The sequence below is a fragment of the Aulonocara stuartgranti genome (genome assembly GCF_965226115.1).
Source record: "Aulonocara stuartgranti genome assembly, chromosome: 20".
Classification (NCBI taxonomy): domain Eukaryota; kingdom Metazoa; phylum Chordata; class Actinopteri; order Cichliformes; family Cichlidae; genus Aulonocara; species Aulonocara stuartgranti.
In genome coordinates this window covers 34,185,513-34,207,277 of record NC_138956.1, presented here as the reverse complement: position 1 = coordinate 34,207,277, position 21,765 = coordinate 34,185,513, and the positions used below count along the sequence as shown (strand labels likewise).

General features: G+C 45.2%; 1 protein-coding gene across 1 annotated transcript; it reads left to right on the top strand.

The window, feature by feature from the left end:
* The first annotated feature begins 34 nt into the window (after positions 1–34).
* Positions 35–20,287, top strand: hcfc1b (host cell factor C1b). Its single transcript, XM_082518358.1, has 32 exons — positions 35–192; positions 4,620–4,832; positions 6,837–6,985; positions 7,284–7,444; positions 7,527–7,729; positions 7,926–8,010; positions 9,013–9,119; positions 9,319–9,498; positions 9,584–9,907; positions 9,995–10,140; positions 10,372–10,542; positions 10,635–10,859; positions 10,962–11,075; positions 11,380–11,578; positions 11,889–12,004; positions 13,207–13,345; positions 14,173–14,339; positions 14,500–14,665; positions 14,786–15,063; positions 15,310–15,435; positions 15,541–15,624; positions 15,706–15,772; positions 15,869–16,005; positions 16,085–16,261; positions 16,334–16,532; positions 17,198–17,353; positions 17,852–18,057; positions 18,143–18,250; positions 18,337–18,522; positions 18,617–18,926; positions 19,012–19,072; positions 19,631–20,287. Exons 2-32 carry the CDS (start codon positions 4,652–4,654, stop codon positions 19,668–19,670), a joined length of 4,968 nt encoding a protein of 1,655 aa, XP_082374484.1. The 5' UTR covers positions 35–192; positions 4,620–4,651; the 3' UTR covers positions 19,671–20,287.
* Positions 20,288–21,765: the final 1,478 nt, after the last annotated feature.

The following is a 21,765-nucleotide window of genomic DNA, read 5'->3' as shown; positions in this document are numbered from 1 at the left end:
GTTTCCATTTCTACTGAAAGACTGTAGCTGTGTGTTTGTGTATGTCCTGAGGGGTGCGCTATTGCGCCGTGAAGTTGGGGAGGAAATGGCGTCTCTTTGAACGGCATGTCGAAGATGAAGATGAGCGTTTGAAGCTACTGAAAGATTGCTGTGAGTTCAGTCTGACTGTACACGACAGAATCCGCAAAGTGAGTAAGTACTCCAGACCGGACCGGGCAGGACCGGGTCGAATGCTACTCGCGACTTTTCAGCCTGTTTGAGCGGTTAACGGTACTGCCGCCATGTTTGTTGAGGGAAGGGACGTCAGTGCTAACAGCCGTTAGCATAACCAGCTACTTATTTAATGCAAGCTCGTTATTGAGCTACATTAACCGTTCCAGAGCTACTCAAGCCCGCGGGCTAAAGAATCATTTTTAACAGGAAGTTTGGTGAAAGCTCCATCAGTTAACCACTATTAACTTAGCAGATGCTAATCATTAATGAAGCTTCTGTGCTGGCTAAGCTATCCGTACGGCTACCTGCAGCTCTTTGTGGTCATTTCAGCTAATGTTGGACGCTATCTGATACAACGATGATAATCTTTGGTTAGCACGAGAACGGTCTGCTAACAGCACATTAATAAAGTAGACTAGCATTAGCAGCCCTGCAGAATTGCTAACGTCTGCTTTTACGCTCAGTTTCCGGATCAGAATGGGCAGATAGCCCGCCGGCTTCCCGTAGAGAGAAAATGGTTTTGTTTTGGTTAGGTGGACAAATACTTGTTTCACCCAGGGGATCTAAAATGTCTCATAGAACAGCTCCTAAACGTTTTGATTTTTCTCCAGGTTTAATTTACAGTTGTGATAAAGAAGATACGAAATAAATAAAACATTATACAAGTTAGCCGGTTAGCTTTGTGAGTGCAAGCTAACAGCTTTATCCTAGCGGTGGGTTTTAGCATTAGCTAGCAAATAGCTGTGGCGCTGGATTCCACTTATGTTGTCATGAATGTTACTGAGCAGCAAATAAAAGTGCAGCCAGGTGCGTCGGTTACCTGCCGAGCTAACCGGAAGCGGAGAACAGCAGGTGTACCGGAGCTTTTAATTGTTCCGACGTGAAACAGCCCGTGTAAGGTTTCAATGGGAGTTCAGCTGGCTGTGTTTGGATTGTCCACTTGGTCACAGCAAGCACTTCCATGTTTCTGAAACAAACAGCAGAGCATTAGCAGGACACGGTGAAAACAACGATACTGATGTTGTTAAAGTATATGTGTCCAAAAAATAAATATCTAAAATACAAATCTGTGTAAAGAAGCTCAGCTGTAAATTTTACACTATAGTAATGTAAAAAATTCTCTATGAAGTTAAATGTAATAGATGCAGGACATAATACATGTGTGTGAATGAGAGGGAGAAAGGTGTAACAGTGAAACTGCAGCTTGATTTGAAGGTAGATGAGTTTAAATACCTGGGTTCAGCCATCCAAAGTAACAGACAGTGCACAAGAGAGGTGAAGAAGAAGGGTGGATGGAGTAAGTGCAGACAAGCGTCATTGGGAACTCGTGACAGAAGGATAACCGAGATTGAAAGGGAAGGCAAGGCTGAGATGTGCATTCGAGGGATAGAGGATATATTGGACAAAGGATGCAGGATGAAGATAGAACTGCCAGAGAGGAGGAAACGAGGAAGACCACAGAGAAGATTAATGAATGTAGTGAAGGAGGACCGTGCTAGCAATAGGGTGAGATGAAGAGCCATAATTTTCCTAATAGAAAATTAACAGTTAATTACACAGTGATGTGGTACAAACAGTTCAGGGGTGGTTTCATATGAAATACTTAGCAAAGCTTAGGCAATGGGGTGAATTTGATGCAGCTGATGAGAATGTGCCTGTACAAGTGAAAAATATTTCAGCTTGAGCAAAACGTGCTGCTGCTCGGATTATCCTGATTTTTAGGACACTGGAAGTTTCCGGTCAGTGATGGTCTAAGCTGATAGATGTAGGATCTTCCGTATGGTGTTGTAAAACCATGATAGTGCTGCTGTAGAATCCACAGTCTTGTGTCAGCAAGAATGAATTTTATTCGTAAAGTTACAGGACATAGACTAGATGTCCTGGGTGGAATGGGTAGAACTTTTCAACCTATAATCCTACATCTGTGGTGGAGGCCGCTGTTGCCATGGAAATGTTTAAACCTATGATCATCAGGTTGCTTTGAGAGTGTGAAACTTTAGAAACCAGAAGAGTGCTGATTGCATCAGGTGCAAAGCTCTGTGCCAGATCAATAAGGAGGCGATACTTAAACATAATGCAACACAAACTACAAAAATCCATTCAAACTGTTATTGTACAACATATTAACCATAGAAGCCCTACAACAATGAAAGCATCGCATTTAAGGGGTTTACGGCCATTTGCTGTGGAGTCTTGGATTTGCAGTTAATTATGTGATGAGTGATTCCTTATATAATTATGTAATTATGTACACAGTTTTGAACCTTGTCTTTTTTTCCATTTTCCTTTTTTTTTTTTTTTAATACTAATGAAATCTTTTTATGGTCAAAGGTCACCTCTCAGCTGGTTGTCTCGGTTCAAGGATTAAAACTCTTTGTAAAAGGATTTCCTGAAATAGGAAATTCAATTCTGGAAACAGAGACCTTATAAAAAAGTAGCTGTTGAGCTCTGTTGTGACATTTACTGTAGAGAATGTCAATAGCGCTGCAAAATGGCTGATTAAATATAGCGTGTTATATAATGGGCGAGGTCAGGGTGAAGCTATCCAAGTGTTCACAAAGTTATTTTTAAAAACAACTTCATGTAAACCGTTCCTTAATACAATTTTCTGTGTTTATTTTGCAGTTAGTCTGTTAGTTTTTTGGTGTGTTTATCACAGAAGCTCCGGTGGGTTGTTCTGTTTGAGTATCTAAAAACGTCGATGCTATATTGGGTCTGCTTGGAGGGACCCTCCGCTTTGACTGGTTGTTGTTAATGGTAGATGACGGCAAACTCTCAGGGCCATCAGGCAGAGGCAGGCGCGGCACCAGGCCTTGAGAATTTGGGTCACGTCCTGTTGAAAACATTCACGTTGTGTGGCATATTTAACTCTTTCACCCATAAAAACAGCATTTGAAAACCACTCCAGTAGGTGTCTAAGATGGAAGGTTAGGGTGTTTTGACTAAATTCGGGCCAAACGTTTAGTTAATGTAATTATAAATTTTAATTAAATATAATGTGCACTGAAAAGTGTAAGAATCCCAAATTTGCAGCTTTTCCTCTCTGCAAGGTTGAAATTTGTGTTTTTCTGTTGGGTGGATGAAGCAGCACGGCGATGGCGTCACTTTTAGCTCTGGGCCTTTTACGAATCCCTCCAGTTTTTTCGGGTGACACAGTCAGGGGGGAAAATCCCAGTTTGGAGGTGAAACATATTTATGCTACCTGTCAGCAGCAATGCTGTTTAAACAAACATTCAACAACCAGCTCAGTCAAGTCCACAACTGTCAGTTTTCCTGTGTCCAGAGCATCATCAGTCACCCGACAGGGAGGCAGCCAATCAGAGCAGGCCAGAGCTCCAGGATCTTCTGCATCCTGACTGGAACTGCTGAGTTTAAATGCTGCAAGTCATTCAGGCACAAATAATGACTTAAAACAGTCATTCAAGCAAGTTTTACACATTTCTTTCAAAACTCACACATGAAGGTTAGCTTTTTTTAATTCATCTTTTATATTAATCTTTTATATGCCTCCGGACTCCAGTGTAAAAAATTATTATCTAAGAAGGTAATCAAATACATTCTTGTAATAAGTACACAATAAATTTAAAAAATGCAGTAATAAGATTAGTTAGTTCCAGGTTATTTGAATCTGCCAGCGGTTTTCTGTCATTTGGGGTCTATATGAGCAGATGATGGCTGAACTGATCAAAGTTTTTGATTCTGTATTCAGATTGTAAAGTGATTTTGAATTTTTCAGCAGACTTTTAGAAATGAAGTAATTATTTTTTAATTAATATTTATTCCCACTATTGTAAATGTACAGATTAAATTAAGTTATAAAGTTTAATACAGTAGACTGAAAGCTGCTCACGGAGCTAATAAGTCACTGTTTTGTATACAGAGGTTACTACTGAGGACAGGAAGTTGTCTGTTAGCTGCTAGCTGTTAGCCACCTAGCTTACTGCCATTTTCAGCGGCTTCTGCTAGCAGCAAGATGGCGGCTCCCGCCCCGGCCGCTCTGCGTGTCTGATAGCAGCCTGCTGCCTCCGGGGCTCACAGCGCTGCACGCTGCAGCCGTATGCTCATTTGTGTTAGCCTGAGCTGCTATTGGCGGCTTCCTCCCGTCTCCAAGCAGCGCCTACTGGGCTGGATAGCACCCCAGTGGTCTCTGTCTGAGCCCGAGTCTGCGGCTGGATCTAGAAAGGAAGGCTTTTTTATATAGTAGGTCCAATAAAAGGGGACGGATCCGGGTTAGACCGCAGCTCACAGAGCGGCTCTTTAATCCTGGTAGCAGAAGCTAGTTAGCCATACAACAACGTCAGGGACATTAGCCGGCTAGTTAGCTTCTGGCGCTAGTTAGCGGGCTAATGCCAGCCGCATACCGTTTTAAACTCGCGACTGAATTTTGATCTTTGTCTGTCATTGAGGACCGAGAGGAGCGCACCAAGAGAACAGCCCAATGGAAGCCAAACCGAGGAGGCCAGCGGTGCTACAGCCCCGCTGGAAGCGCGTCGTAGGATCGACTGGTCCAGTCCCACGGCCCCGGCACGGACACAGGGCCGTAGCCATTAAGGAGCTGATGGTGGTGTTCGGCGGGGGGAACGAGGGGATCGTGGATGAGTTGCATGTCTACAACACAGGTACGATTCATATGCTCCATGTGTCCAAATAATTATGAATATGGTCTGTGTGGCTGCATGCTAAATTAATTTATATGCTATCTCGAAGCTAACTGTGCTAAAGAGCTAAGAGAGCGGAGATGTGTTCTGCTTGTGACTAATGAGGCTGAAATGCTAAATAAATAATAACCCTTAGCCTGCTAGGCTAGGCTACGCTAGGCTAACCTCAGACTACCAAATAAAACCTACTAGCCCCGCTCCGCATGCTAACAAGGTTAGCAGACAGCTAGCGGCTAACCGGGCGGCTCTGGCAGAAGCACAGAGAGAAATGGCGCGTTTTTACTGAAAACATTGCTGACGTCACATGGACACACCCCCACGTTGCTGCAGAAAATAAAGAAAAACACTTTAAAAACAAGCCAGTTTAAAGACACTTACGTTTCAAAATTAGTTTTTAGTGTTTTTGTATTTGCGTCCAAGTGGTTTGTGGGGTCGTTATTTGTTTAATATGGTTGTCTTTATTTTATCGTTCTCTATCGTGGTTCTGACCTGCAATCGACTGCGGATAAAAATCTGCATATATCACAAAATTTTACATATTTACGACTTGACTAAGTTATTCCGTTTACATCGGGCATTTTTAATAAAATAAGCAGAAAGCAAAGTTACTATTTAAAAAAAACAGTTATCTAAGAAAATCTCCAAAAAGTTGATTCTGTTCATCGGGACTTAGCGTTTTGTATGGTACTCATGGCTATTGATCAATGGTCATGAGAATTTGCATGATTAAGATTAAGGAACTGACCTCCCAGCCCATTGTTCCCTCAGTGGGCTGGTTTCAGTCATTATGCCAATGTACTGTTTATAATGATTGGGGAAACCTGCAGTCAGCTGACACAGAAGAAGTCACTTGGTTGAGTGATGAAACGTTTCTCCCACAAAACGCTACATCCAGATGAACAGAATCAACTTTTTGGAGATTTACTTTCCTGGATGATTGAGAATGCATCAAGACGTTATCTAAGAAAACTTAATTGCTGTGTGTGAAGATTGTGTTGTTGATGATTTCCTAAAGCTTTAGGTTCAAAGCACAAATGTATTTTGAGCCAATTGGTGTCAAGCGTATTTGTACTGTTTTATTTCCTTAATAACATTCTCTGGGGCTGCTGTTCATACTTGTTGAATGTGTTTCTTTCAGTTGATGTAGATTTAAACGTTTTTGTATGTAGTCTGTGTTTTCATGCCAAGTTCACATCTCATTGATGTGAACTTGCAGGCTGCAAATGTTCCAAATCTAAATGAGCTTTTTTCAGGAAAACACAAGTTCTAATAATATCATTTCTAAAGTTTGTAATGGGGATTTCTCTCATTGTCCCTGTTTAAATCTCTTGAAATATTTGTATATTTGTCATGAAAATTTGTCACAGTGATCATTAAACTCTGTCAATAACATAATTTAATAAAACTTTCCAGCAAGTGTTAGACCAAACCAATGACCTTGTTAGGGTCTACCATGTAGAGTGTGTAACTGTATGTTCCACGTATCAAATCTCTCTGACTGAACATAAGACTCGAGCGCCTGGATCATCTTCCCATTCGAGCTTTTCAGTTTTGTCAGCGCACTTTAACCACAGTTTGCTGTTAACCAAAAGACATTTTGCAAACATAAAAAGAAAAGGTGTTGTGTAGCAAGCATGAAAAACCTCCAAACTGCTGACACTTTGCTGTCAGCTTCCTCCACACCCACTAACTGCTGTCCTGCAACAAATGAAATATGGAGAAATTAAGCAGGTCCCGTTTTCTGAGTGGGGGGTTGATCCGATGTTCCAACCAAATATTAGATTCCTGCATCCCTACTCGTAGTGTGTGTGGTGTCAGAGCATGTGTTAAGAGGTTCAGTTCAGTCTCCCAGATTTCACAGTGACTCTTTTAATGGTCCCAACTGGGTCGAGAAGTTACATTGCTATCATGAAACACTGAAAATCAGGAACATCCTGAATAACATCTGACCGATCTGACTTTCAGCCACCAATCAGTGGTTCATCCCTGCAGTCCGTGGTGACATCCCCCCCGGCTGTGCCGCCTATGGCTTCGTGTGTGATGGGACGAGGCTGCTGGTGTTCGGAGGGATGGTGGAGTACGGCAAATACAGCAACGACCTATATGAGCTGCAGGTCAGTGATGCTACTGCAGGGAGCGGGGTCTCTGGATGGTCAGACGCTAACTATCACAGATGACGATTAATGGTGTAGACAGCAGTGTGTTAGCCTGTAGGTACAGAGCTGATTAGCATGGCTACGCTTCTTTCTGTCTTTCTTTCTTTCTTTCTTTCTTTCTTTCTTTTTATTCATTCATCCCAACTGTAAATGTAGTAAAAAAACAGTAATGCAAAGTGTCTGCAGAGCCTGTAAGTCTTTATGAAGCTTTATAAAGCTCATGAAAGTTTCACTATGTAACACCTTATACCTTCAGGCGAGTCGCTGGGAGTGGAAACGTCTGAAGGCCAAAGCGCCAAAGAATGGCCCACCCCCCTGCCCCCGTCTTGGACACAGCTTCTCTCTGATTGGAAGCCGGTGCTACCTTTTTGGTGGACTTGCCAACGATAGCGAAGATCCCAAAAACAACATCCCCAGGTAGGAAACGTCGGGAGCCAGAGCAAAAAAACTATTGGTCCAGATACAGACCTTGAGCCTGTTCTTTGACCTCTGCCCTCAGATACCTGAATGACCTGTACTGTCTGGAGCTGCGGCCGGGCTCCAGCGTGGTCGGCTGGGAGATTCCAGCAACGTCCGGCCCACCACCACCACCCAGAGAGAGTCACACGGCGGTGGTGACGACAAACCACGGGGCCAGCAGGTTAATCATCTACGGAGGCATGAGTGGCTGCCGGCTGGGGGACCTGTGGGTCCTCGACATAGGTGAGGTGGTGTCATTGCTGAGTGTTTGTGTAGTTCTGTGGAGATGAGGGTCCTGGTTCAACAGCTGTTAAATTTACAAAACATCTGGTCTGAAGTAAACAGAGCAAAAAAAAAAAAACAATCAAAAAATGGGACACTCGAGTCCAAAAAAAGCTGTACTGACTTCTCATTGGTTCCTGTCTTCTTCATAACACAGACTCTCTGGTGTGGAGCAAACCAGGCCTCGGTGGGACGGCCCCCCTACCTCGCAGTCTGCACTCCGCCACCACCATCAACAACAAGTACGCGCAGCCCCCCACACACACGCACGCACGCATCCATTCAAAAGACTGGATTCACTTTGAGATCTCCTTGTTTATTTTTGATTTGATTTGATTGTATTTCAAATAAAGTGTCAGCATCCCAGAGCTTTTTTTTTCTCTCTTGAGGACTTTAAACAGCAGCGGTTGAAGGGACAGCTCTGCTATCTAGCCATCAGGTTGCCACTGTACTGAACTTGCATATCGACAGTGTGACTTTTACTATTGTATTAATTGCAAAAGCAGAGGTCACTCACCACACGCCTGTCGTAAAGGCCTAAGAGCCTTTATTATAATAACTTTTCTGTCCCTGAATGGCTCTTTTTGTTGGCAGTCACACAGTTGTTGGCTGATTTTTGTTAACAGCCCAAATTTGAAAGAAGCCAGCTGAGGTGGTCCTGGTGCTTCTATCTGGAGGTTATCTGGGGAAACCTGGAACTGGGTGGGAACACCGGGGAATACCCAGAAGTTTCTAGAGATATTGAATATATGATCTTTGAGCACTTCAGGTTTCAATAAGAGGAACTGGAAAACCTTTCTGTGGAGAAGGATGTTTGGAGTACGCTGGTTATTCAGCTGCTGTTGTGACTGAACTTTAGACGAGGAGCAGATAGATGCCAGAGTTAGGCTGTGTGACGGAGAGGAACTACGGCAGGTTAATGTGTGCGTTTTAGATGTATTTTGGTTACTTTGGTGACGGAGTAATCTATCATCTTGAGCACTGCTATAACTGAAGAAAAGTGAAATCAGTCTACTTGATGAACTTGGAACTTGTGGGAGAACTGAAGGCACACAGGAGAGATTATGTCAGATGGCTTGGAGACACTGTGTTTCTGCTTAAACTGCTGCCCTTACAATCTGGACCTGCATAAGTGGCTGAAAGTGGATGGGGGTCAGATATCTAAACAAGGACTCTTAAGTGATCCCAGACGTCTGAGCTGTATTCTACTACTGCACGCTGAAATCCCGACTGTTTTCTTTCAGGATGTATGTTTTTGGAGGTTGGGTTCCTCTGGTGATGGATGATGTTAAAGTGGCGACTCATGAGAAGGAGTGGAAGTGCACCAACACACTGGCCTGCCTCAACCTAGGTACAAATACACACTCAGATACACAGCAACACTCACAGTGGCTCTTCACATGTGTGGTGCTGAGTGCTCATGTTCATGCCGGGTCATGTAAATTATATTGCTGACATAACAGATGTTCTACATGTGCATAAATAACTGAAACTAAAGAGGAATTCATCACACAAACGACAAAACTGTGAGTTCACTTGTCTGCCTCCAGACACAATGTGCTGGGAAACGGTGCTGATGGACACTTCAGAGGAGAACATCCCCAGAGCTCGCGCAGGTCACTGTAGCGTCGCCATCAACTCCAGACTTTATATCTGGAGCGGCAGAGATGGATACAGGAAGGCCTGGAACAACCAGGTGTGCTGCAAAGACCTCTGGTACCTGGAGACCGGTGAGTGCACTAGCAGAGGTGTACTAGTGCTGTTTTACCTGAGCTGACAGTCTGACCTGGTATAATTTGTCTGACCTGTTCTCAGAGCGTCCCTGTGCCCCCTCTCGGGTGCAGCTGGTGCGGGCAAACACTACGTCTCTGGAGGTGAGCTGGGGGCCGTCACAGACCGCAGACACCTACTTGCTACAGCTGCAGAAGTACGACATTCCTGCCACACCTGCGGCCTCCTCACCTGCCACAACCCCTTCCCCCACTATTGCCACACCTGGAGCCAGCTCCCCCAAAAGCTCTGCCCCCGTCACAGCAGTACCAGCCAACCAAACTGTCCCCCTGTCCGGCATCACACTCGTCCCTACTCCCACTGCATCTGTAGCTGGAACCCCGTTGGCTGCAGCTGCTAAAGCACCAGGTGGGTCTCCACACTTGCACAGGTAGATGTAGTGGTGGTCGAGCAGGTACACATGAATGTCCCTCACCTATCTTTTTGTTTCTGCAGCAATCTTGAAAGTGCCATCAGCTCCAGGTACAACAGGTGGAGCCTCCATCGTCACAGTGAGACAGGCCATGCCCAAGTCGCCAGTTGGTGTGACGACACTTCCTGCAGGTGTTCGTATGGTGGTACCTGCTCAGCCCGGTCAAACGGTAAACAGAACTTTCTTATGAGCTTTCACCTCACCTCCCACCCTCCTCAGTACAGGTGTCACACTTCGCTCTGCACTGTTTCATGTCGTCCATGTAAGCGTGGATAATCTGGTAAAACGGGATTTGTTCCTGTAACAAACACTTTGTATACTGTCATAAACTTTGATATGGATTATCATTCATATTTTTCAAATGTTCCTGTTATCATGGCTTAATCCTGTCTCCCCTCAGCCAATCGGCAGCAATCCTCAGATGAGTGGCATGGCAGCATTGGCGGCGGCAGCTGCAGCGACTCAGAAGATCCCTCCATCTACAGCAACGGTGCTGAATGTCCCCGCAGGAGCAACCCTAGTGAAGACTGTCGCTGTCAGTCCAGGAACGAGCAGTCTGCCTGTCAAAGTGGTAAAGATAAAACTCGACTTGACGCCTCCAAGACGCAGGATTACATCAGAACACGCGGCAGGTGACGTGTAACATCTTGCTCTTTTTCTCAGGTGAGTAACGTGGCCACGGGAATGTTGAAGACGGCTGCAGCCCAGGTGGGTGGGGCCTCTGTCTCCAACCCTGGGACCCCCAGCAGGCCAATCATCACGGTCCATAAGTCGGGCACGGTGACCGTCTCTCAGCAGGCTCAGGTGGTCACGACGGTGGTGGGTGGAGTCACAAAGACCATCACTCTGGTTAACAGTCCACTGAGCATGGGAGGAGGCGGGACACTGGTGAGTGATGTCAGCTGCAGCGCTGGTTTAGATGATAATTTATCTGATATCAGCATGTGGGTCAGAGTGCTGTTTATGACATCATCCCTCCCTCTGTATCAGCTCAGTAACCTCAGCAGCCTGGGCAAAGTGGTATCATTGGTCCAGACCAAACCAGTTCAGAGTGGTGCCGTTACGGTCCAGGCTGGGAGCAACGCAGTAACTCAGATCCTCCAGGTACTGGTCCCAGAGTCCTGATGAGTTTGAACCCCCTCTGTAAACGAATACTGAGACACCCCTGACTTCAGTTTCAGTTCTCACTGGGACGATTAATAAACAATGTTTAGAATCACCAGTCAAATCCATTTAAAAACTGCTTAAAGTTTGGGAACTCTTTTTCTTTTTTTTCTTTTTTTTTTATGTCATTAATTTATCTGCATGGTGTTATACAACGTTAAATGTAAGTTTCTTCTCTGACTAGAATTTAAAAAATTTAAAAAACTCAGTAACCCCGATTCTTCCTCCTCCGGCTTCCTGTCAGGCTAAGGGCGGTCTCCCTGCAGGAACCATCCTGAAGTTGGTATCGTCTGCCGATGGTAAGCAGACCACCATCCTCAGCACGGCACAGGCTGGATCCTCAGCAGGGAAACCCACCATCCTGGGCGTCGCGCCGGCAGCCTCCAAACCCGGAACCACCATCATTAAGACCATCCCAGTGTCAGCTTTGCAGGGAGGCGCAGGTACAACACCAGCACACACACTTCAAAGCCTTACATGATTTAAAGAGCCAGTAACACATCCAATAGCCTCACTTCAGTGTTTCAGTGTTGTAGGTTCTGCCTGGTTAGAACAGTTGTTTCATTGGTAAAGGAGATAAAAAAGCAGAGAAACCTTTTGCTGCATTAAGAGAACTCGACCGGCTCTTATTACGACTGCCACATTGGGGTCATTTCACTCCCCCAGGAACATTCCTGAAAGAAAGTCGGACCACTGTGAGTCCAGTTTAATGTTTAATGTGGTGGATGACTGAGTGAAGCTCCTCCCTTCCAGGTGGAAACAGTCCGATCACCATCCTGACTACCAAGATGGTGACTCCAGGGACCGCTGGAAAAATCCTCACCACCGTGCCAAAAGTGTCTGCAGGTGGCCAGCAGGGGGTCACACAGGTAATGCACACACACACACACACACACACACACACACACACACACTGTAATGCGTGAACATGCAGACAGTAAAATTCAACTTTATTTCTAACACTAATACAGCAGGCTGAACGAATCAGACTGATGAGACTTGTTGGTTATAGAATATCAGGAAAAAAACTTTAAGCTTAGAAATCTGCGAGAAACTGTCAGAAAACAATCCTCGGAAGTCTGTGTTGGTCGTGTGTTTGTTTAATAGACGGTAATCTGATGTATTCCATGTATCAGCCACATTAGATGCCACATCAGTTACATTAGACACCAACCCACAAGTATTCAATTAAAAAAATTATACCCAATGAGACACTTGAGGCTCCTTTACATGAACCCTCTGTTGCCACATCGCTGTCATCTTTATGCTCTTTTATCATCAGGTTAAAGTGGCGTGTACAAAGTGCAGCAAGGAGGCCGCAAAGCTTTTCTCTTCAGTTGTTCATGTTATTGGCTCACAGTCACCATGATCCGCCTGTCATCACAGTTATTATAGTTTTGTTTTTTCTCATTTAATGTTTTTTAATTGATTACACATTAAATTTTAATTTGTGATATTGATATTTAAAATGGCTAAAACTATTAAATTCAGTGCATTTGTAGCTCAACCCTCATCAGGCTGGTTGTGCTGACAGGTTTTAACAAAACTGTTAAATATTAAGACTAAATATATTTTCTTTTCCTTTTAGTTTTCTAGTTCTAGGTCATAAAGTTTTGTTTTTTCCAAAAATCTAGTACTTTTTGTTTTTTCAGTTAACTACTTTTTCTTTTCTCCACTCTCAGGTTTAAACTTTATTAATTTTTTAAAACTGTAATAGCCCCAGTTCAAATACTGTACAGGCAGTGAGTTTTTGTGTTTGTTTGTTTTTGATGGAAACCCTGATTAACAAAGCTGTGTCTATTGATTTATTTATTTTTTTGTTCTAAGACTGTTTTCACACCTGTAGTTTGTTTACTTTGGTCTGAGTTTGTAAACTTGTTGCTGGTTTGTTTTGTTTACATCACTACAAACCACATGAGAATATTCAGTCTGCTCATTGGTCAGGTGTGTCTGGGGCGGGACAACAAGAGTAAATACAGGAAGATGATGCTGTGTTCTGGACTATAGGAGAACTGGAGACTTCTCCCACAGTAACTAATGTGTGTGTGTGTGTGTGTGTGTGTGTGTTCAGGTGGTGTTGAAAGGAGCTCCAGGTACGCCGGGCACAATCCTCAGGACCGTCCCGATGAGCGGAGTCAGACTGGTCTCGCCAGGAGGTGTTGGCACCAAGCCCGGCACAGTAACCACGCTGGTTGTCAAGGGAACCACAGGTAACCCACCTGCACTGACCCTCACAGCATGGGGATGCTGTCGCTACGAGGCTACAAACTAATGCCTGACAATGTGTGATTTGTCACGTTTGTTTTGTCAGTGCTGCAGTGACATGTCTACCAATCACACTCATATCAACTCCCATTAGAGCAACATTGAGTTCCTCCAGACTCTAATGGCACCTTTTTTCTAATAACACTCACAAGCAGTATACACAGGGTGTGATGTTGAAACAGCTGTATGACGTAGTCCTCCTTATCAGCCTGAAACATTTTGAATTTTCACACTTTGTGTTTTTGTCTGGCATTATTGACGTGTCTTTGTTGCCTCTGCTACTATATGTGTCTGTGCTTTAATATCCAGACAAACGCCTCCTTTCACTGCATGAGACGTTCTGTTTTTGGTATGAAGAAGATTATGGGACATAGGCCTCTAAAGAGCTTGACTTTTCACACTTAAAGCTGTCCAGTGGGCTACACTAGACCCTTTAGTGGGTCGGTTCTGGCACCAGGGCTGCATGATTAAAACTTCTCTTCTACACTAAAAATATGTTACATGTATAAAATGTCTCACCAGTGAAACATTTGCATGCAAACTACAGCAACAGCATCCATCCTACATTATCCAAAAGTAGCAGGGTTAAAAATCTGAATCAAATTTGAGGTCAGAGATGATGACGACCAGCTGGCTCACGATTTTGCAGCAGCGATCATAGTGCTGTCCAAAATGTTCCAGCGGCTGCTGCACTGCACCCCCGCGAAGTCTGTTCAGTGTCAGTGGACATGTGACCAGTCCAAACACAGCACCTGTGATTTTACCTCTGCAGGTGTCTCCAATCTGGGGACGGTTACAGGAAACATCTCCACTACCGTGGCAGGAACCGCCAGTGCTCAGGTTAACGCCTCCTTGGCAACGCCAATCACCACCCTGGCAACTGTTGCCACACTGGCTGGCCAGGTCACGACAGCCACAGCTGCCACTGGACCTAAGCAGGTAATTCATCAAATACTGGAGAAATACTGGAATACTTTACTGTAGTACTGCAGTTACACTGGACAGGACATGAAAAAAACTATCTAGCAGAACTTGTTTTTAGTATTTACAGTTTTCTTTCTCCATTATTCTGTAGTAATACTGTAACTTCTCTCTGTAGGTGACTCTCATCACAACACCAAGCGGTGCAGAGGCTCAGCCGGTCGTCCAGGATCTGCCAGTCTCTATCATGGCTTCTCCTACTTCAGAGGAACCTGGAAGTACTACGATTACGAGTACAACAACTACTGCACAGGGCGAGACTGGGGAAAGTGCAGTTGCTGCAGGTACAGAAACCAGTACCACAAGTATTCTATTTAGCTGCTGCACGAAATAAACTGTAATGCACGTTGAACTACATGATCGTTGTTTCAAAGTTGTTTATGCTGTTATTAATGATGCTGCAGTGACAATGGTCTGCTCCAACCCGCCCTGTGAGACGCACGAGACAGGGACGACCAACACCGCTACCGTCGCCAGCGCCAACATCAGCGGTAGCAACCAGGTGTGCTCAAACCCTCCCTGTGAGACGCACGAGACGGGAACGACCAACACCGCTACCGTCGCCAGCGCCAACATCAGCGGTAGCAACCAGGTGTGCTCAAACCCGCCCTGTGAGATGCACGAGACAGGAACAACTAACACTGCCACGGTGGCCTCAGCGAGCATGAGACAGGAGCTGCAGGTGCGTTCATGGAGTCTAATGCCTCTTTTTTTCTCTCCGTAGTACCAACTCAACTTGAGTCGACTCTCCTCAGTCATTCCGTTACAATTGAGGACCAGCTCACTGTGCATGTGGTTGTTATAGGAGCGCATAGTCAAGTCTGTAAAACGGTTTAGCTAACAGTGCAGGAAAAACTCAGTCCTGTAAGGGCTTGCAGGGTTTTTGCTGATTCTGTATGACCATCATGTTCCCGCTTCTCCTCCTCAGATGAGTTCAAACCAGCCTGCAGCTCAGCAGTCAGCTCCACCTGCTGTCATTCTGAACACCTGCTCAAATCCACCGTGTGAGACCACCAACACCGCCACCACTGCTGGAGTTGGTGGGCTCCAACAGGTTAGAGAGCGCTTGACTCCTGACACATGCAGGTTACTGGTGGACAGTCATTGGTTGAAGGTGTGGTGATGTCTGTAGTTAAACACCAGCTGTTTGTGTCTGCAGGTGTGTTCGAAACCACCATGTGAGACCCACGAGACCGGGACCACCAACACTGCCACCACTGCTGGAGCTGGAGGGCTCCAACAGGTGAGTCAGCTGATCAGAAGGTGAGTTGTGGCAGGTTAAAGACTTACAAACAAGAGTAACGGTGCACGTTTCTGGTTTCAGGTGTGTTCGAATCCACCATGTGAGACCCACGAGACTGGAACCACCAACACCGCCACTACTGCTACAGGTAACCTGCTCACACCTGACTTTTTGAAGACAAAGAAAAACGAGAGCTGAAATTCTCAGCAGGAACTGACCTCATTTCCTGTCCTGTGGTCTTCAGCTCAGCAGGGTGGAGACAGCCAACAGGGGGAATCCACAGAACCTTCCACATCTGAGCCCCCCTCCACAGCAGCCAATCAGAGCAGAGCTATTACTACTGTTACACAGGCCACGCCCACACCAGGACCATCCATACCTGTAAGAGGCAGACACGAGGACACACACCCGTGGCATCACTATTATGACACATTACACCAACATGTCTGTGCCTCTGCAGGAGATCTCGTCGTTGGTCGGACAGCCACGGGAGGAGTCCTCAGAGGCTGTTGCTATGGACACAGCAGCAGATGAGGGGGATGAGCCTATGCAGACAGACAGCCAAGCAGAGGATGTGATGTCATCAGCAGCGGCAGTGTTACACGTTCATGTTGAGGGCGGTGATACGGCAGCACAGGTAAGACGTCCACACACACACTTGCACAAACACTCACCTACAGGCAGCTGATTGGCTTGTCCCCACCCTCAGATGGCGTCCTCAGACGGTGGTCTTCCTCAGGAGTTGATGTCGTCTGAAGGGGACGGAGGCGAGGACGTCTCTGGGACGACGACAACCCTGATGGTGACAGGGGCGCTGATGCCGGATCAGCTGGCTGTTACCACGGCAACGGAGGAAGCGGCCCAGCAGGCGACGATACAGGCAGTACTGCAGGCAGCGGGACATATCGGTGAGAAGATGTCATTATTTTAAAGACTCGTCTGGCCGTAAGTGGACGTAAAAACTCCATGAATATGAAAAGCTGTTACTTCACTTATTTCAAACTTGTAGTTTTTTCACCAAAAGTGATACTTTCACTACCACTGCAGTTTCACAACGTCACAGCTTCATTAATGTCTTGGTTCTGATTACTCTGCTCATCCCATAAGAGCACTAAAAACCAGCCAAAGATTTCAAACAGCTGGAGCTATATCTGTGTCCTTGTATGTTTCCAGTTCCAGCTGTTTGCTCTTTGGGGTCAGGGATTTGATAAGCCAACTGCAGTGTTTCCCAATTCTCCCCTTTATTTGATCAAGCGCCTCCTCGGGAAACATTAAGAGTTCAACGGCTCACTCCCCTTGCTAGTTTCAGGTCATACTGATTAAAACATGAAGTTCATTTTGTATGCTACAGTTTTTGTAAGAATCACAGAGGGGGGATTATCCAGGATAATCTCATCAGCTAATGACCTGCCGACCACAAGTCATTAGCTGATGGGTGTGCGGGTTCACAGTCAGGTCCACCACTCACTCATCACATCTCAGTGTGCAACAAAAGTAAAGGTTTAAAAGCAAAATGTGTGGATCAAGTGTGACATAGTTGCCTTCATGACAGATGTTATTCTGTCTTGTGCAGGTGACGCTGAGGGCTCGGAGCAGTCTATTCCCATCGTTCTGACTCAGCAGGAGCTGGCAGCGCTCGTCCAACAGCAGCAGCAACTGCAGAGCATCCACCAACCAGAACCTGAGCCTGAGCCAGAACCGGAGCCACAGCACAGCAGCATCCCTACAGGTACACCTGCTGTCAGAAGTCTAAACTTAGTGTCATTATTGTATATTTAAATGTTGTCATTGTTGCTAGGCTGTTTGTTTTAGCTACAAACGAATCTCTACGGCCCTTACGTCTATGAATTTAGGCATGAAAACAGAAAAAAATAAAACTGACGAGGAAATAAACAGATCAGTTTTCACTTGCAGTAAAGTAAATGGATCCCAACTCTGTGTGAGGAACAAATAAGTCACCTGTGAAGCTTTCAAACTCACCTGTCCATGGATAGATTCTCATTCAACGTCATAGAGCGTTAGTTAGGAGACAATCGAAGGACAGGCACACCAAAAATATTTTCTTCATTTCTAAGAGAACTGAGTTTGGCTCTTTTTAAACTTGATCACTTTTAATCTGCTCACAGGACTGATAGCTGATCAATAACTGATCAGACCTGATCAGCTGATGACTTTGCTGCTGCTTAGTTTATGAGCCTTATAAGATTTTATGTCTTGTGTTTCCCAGAGGGCCTTGCTCCCGCAGACAGCCTCAACGACCCGGCAGCCGACACGAGTAACGGACACGAGCTGGCATCATCGGCGGTAACGAGCGCTGTTGCGCGATTGGCCAGCACGTTTGGTCCCGCCCCCACTCTGACATCAGGGCAGGTGAAGAATGAAGCACCTGCCGCACTGCCAGAGGCCCCCAACGGCATCGCACCGACTGCGCCGGTGAGCGACTGAAAAACAGGCTAATGACATGCTAACAAAACCGTAACGTCATGCTAACAAAAGGCTAACTGTGTGCCCCCTGCAGGTGAAGACGTCGGTGAAGGAGGATCGGTGGTTCGACGTCGGCATCGTTAAAGTCACCAACATGGTGGTCTCGCATTACTACGTCCCCTACGACGACAACACACCTGACGTAAGAACGCCGCCTTTAAATAAAGTTTTATTCAGTTTACAGGGATGTTCCTGTTGATCATGTCTTTGATGACGCCAATCCTGCAGGACGACTCGGGCGTGGTCCCAGACTACAGTCGAATGAGAAAGGTGGAGCTACAACCGGGGACAGCCTACAAGTTCCGTGTGGCAGGCATCAACATCTGCGGCCGTGGCGCGTTCTCAGAGGTGTCGGCATTTAAAACGTGCCTGCCTGGTTTCCCCGGAGCACCCTGTGCCATCAAGATCAGCAAGGTGAGATGCAGGCTTTATGGCCGCCAATTATCCTGCAGTGTTACCAGTAGGGGGCGCCGAACCTCATGTTTTCATGTGACCTCTGCTCCTGCAGAACCTGGACGGGGCCCAGCTGACTTGGGAGCCTCCCGCCGTCACGTCGGGGAAGATCACGGAGTACTCCGTCTATCTGGCCATCCACTCCAGCCAGGCTTCCTCCTCCTCCTCCTCCAGTTCAGGTTCTGGTGCCACCCAGCTGGCCTTCATGAGGGTCTACTGTGGCCCCAACCCGTCCTGCCTGGTCCAGTCCTCCAGCCTCGCCAACGCACACATCGATTACACAACCAAACCCGCCATCATCTTCCGCATTGCAGCTCGCAACCAGAAGGGCTACGGTCCCGCCACGCAGGTCCGGTGGCTGCAAGGTGAGAACCACCAGGACCAGGATCAGGTGTGCTGATGTTTTTCAGAGAAAAATGGAGCTCATGTTTGTTTTTCTGTCTTCTGTAGAAACCAGTAAAGACCCCAAAGCAGCGGTGAAGAGACCAGGATCAGGACCCGCTGCAGACCTGTAAGGACATCTTTGACACAACTTTATTGTTCTATATTTCAAAAACAAAAGGGAACAACCCAACATTCATTTGATCATGTGAAAGTGTACCAGTCCATTTTACTGACTTTACACAAGTAGACTCCGTTTGTGTTTCTCAGACGGTTTCCTGTTCTAAAATATTTTAGTTGTCTGTCATTTTTATGCAAAAAAAAGAGCGAAGCCGACTCCCTTCAGTTATTTTCATCGTGATTTTAGACTTTAAATATCAGCCTCAACGCTTCGACTGCAGTACATGCTGCCCCTCCACAGGGCTGTAGTCACCATGACTGCAGGCCGCCTGACCTGACGGAGCGGATAACAGAAAGATCCTGGATATGTTGAAGTTTCCCAGCAGGAAATTATACTGTAGTGACTAGAAGGGAAGAAATTACAATAATTAAATTAAGCTTTTTTTAAATTAAGTTTTTTTTTGTTTTTTAAGATAAAGAAGGATTATTCTGAGCTGTGAGTCATGCAAAGCTGAAACGAGTAGAATCATTCTTTAAATCTCACTGAACCTCTTTGTTTTGTCCCTAGTAAATCTGCTGGACCAAAGAAGTTCAGAACCGACCAATAGGAGGAGTCGACTTTCTCCTGAAGACTGTGATTGGTTACTGTTGCTTGGTTGCCAGAACCAGGAGGAGGCGGGACTCTGGAAACAAACAAAACAAAAGACTTGTAGGATATTTGTACATTTTTTTTGACCAATCAGAACTCTTCTTCCTTTGTTGTTTCTTTCTGCTGTTGTCATGGAGACAATGTTGGACAGAGTCAACAGCATTTCTCCAAATGGGATTAAAATTTGAATTTATTTGAGTTATATGTAGGTAGCTCTCTCTCTCTCCCCCTCTCTCTCTCTCTCTCTCTCTCTGAATGTCTCTCGCCCTCTCTCTGTCTGAGGTCGTTTTAAAGGTCACAGTTTATGGTGCTGTTTGTGGGCGGAGCCTCTGCAGCAGAGAGGGGCGGTGTTTAAACCAGCTCTATTGTAAATTATTTTCTCCCTGTAGCGTTGAAATGTTTTCATTTTTATAAACGTCTGTTAGGTTATTCAAAGTTCTTCTTCTGTGGTTTCTGTTTCTTCTTCTGTTGTTCACAGCATTCACAAATTGGTCAGTGAAGGAAACTCGAGCTGTTTGAAAATCAAACCAGATGTTTGTGAATATTCTCAGAAACAATAAAGATTTTTAGAACATTTCCTGCTCTTCGAACAGAAATCAGTGATTTCTCCACCTGACCCTTTCAGAATCAGCTGATTTGTAATCTACTGTAACTTATTCATATCTGAGCAGTGTAGCTTTTATGTCCCTGATGTCAAACATATGGTCTGGCAGCTAATGTTGGTCCTTCGAAGGGTGTTGGATGGCCTTGAAAAGAAAAAAAGTGTAAACTTTGGAGTTTTCTATTAAATAAAATAGGATCGTATAACAGGAGTAGGAACTGTTAATCTAATCTGAGCCGAAGGTCTCGGTCACCATCAGTTTTCCCAGTTTTCTTACATACCAGCCACCACCAGGCTACACCAATCCAAGTGCTGGATCAAGCATTAAACATAGTTTGGGGCTTTTTGAATCATTTTTTAATTTGTATCTCAGAAAAGACTCAAATTATGCAAAATAGTCTGCAGTTAAGTGTTTGCAGAACATAGAGAGGCTGATTGAAAGGAAGCCTGGCTCCAACAGCAGAGCTGTAATAATACAGAGAATTATACCTCCTTCAAAGGAGGAAGTCCGGCATGGATATTGGTTTTTGGTGTTCAAAATCTGGAACAAGAACAAACAAAATGTGACAGACACAAACAATCAACAAAAAGTCAACATGACTATTTAAAGTACTTTGTTTCATCTGTTTTACCAGGACGAAGAAATATTGAATTGCTTTTGAAGTAGTGCCTAAACCCGCCCTGGGAAAGAAGACACAAATTATACTGTAAATACTTTTACAGTATAACTGCGTCATTTTTACTGCTGGAATGGTTTATTCTTGCCTAACCTCAGGAAACCAGGAAAGGAGATTCACCTTTAGAAAGTTTTGTTTAAACCGTGATTGTGAAAGGGGTGAAAAAAGGCTCCATCGTTACCTGACTTGTTACTCGTGCCTACCTTTAAGTATTTGTAGGTAAACATGATTAAATTGAAATTCAGTTTAATTACGGGGCATTCACAGCCTTACTTGTGGGCCTTATTATATAGTGTTACATTTTTTTCCTTTTTGTTCATCACAACTAAAAAGGTATACTGTAATATTTCTAGCACAGTCATGAGGAAGCTGCTAACGTGAAAGATGATGACCATCAGTGCCCTCCATAATGAGGTTAAGCCACTGAAGGTCACTGCTGAAAAGGCTGGCTGTTCACAGAGTGCCGAATGGAAGCATATTGATGGAAAGTTGGGAAAAGTGTTGCAGGAAACAGTGATGTCAAGACAAGTTTATTCAAGAACGGTAGAACTTCACAAAGGGTGAAGTCGTTCCATAAAGAGCCGCCACACAGACGTCTTTAGGACAGGAAGCACACCTGTCACATTCCAGATACTCCTGAGCCTGAGACCACATCAGGAGTGTCTTGGCCTGGCCTGAGGAGAAAAAGATCTGGACTGTCCTCTTTTCATTGAAGTAAAGTTTGCACTTAATTTGGAGATCAAGATCTGGAGCTAGAATAGAGAGGCACAGACTGA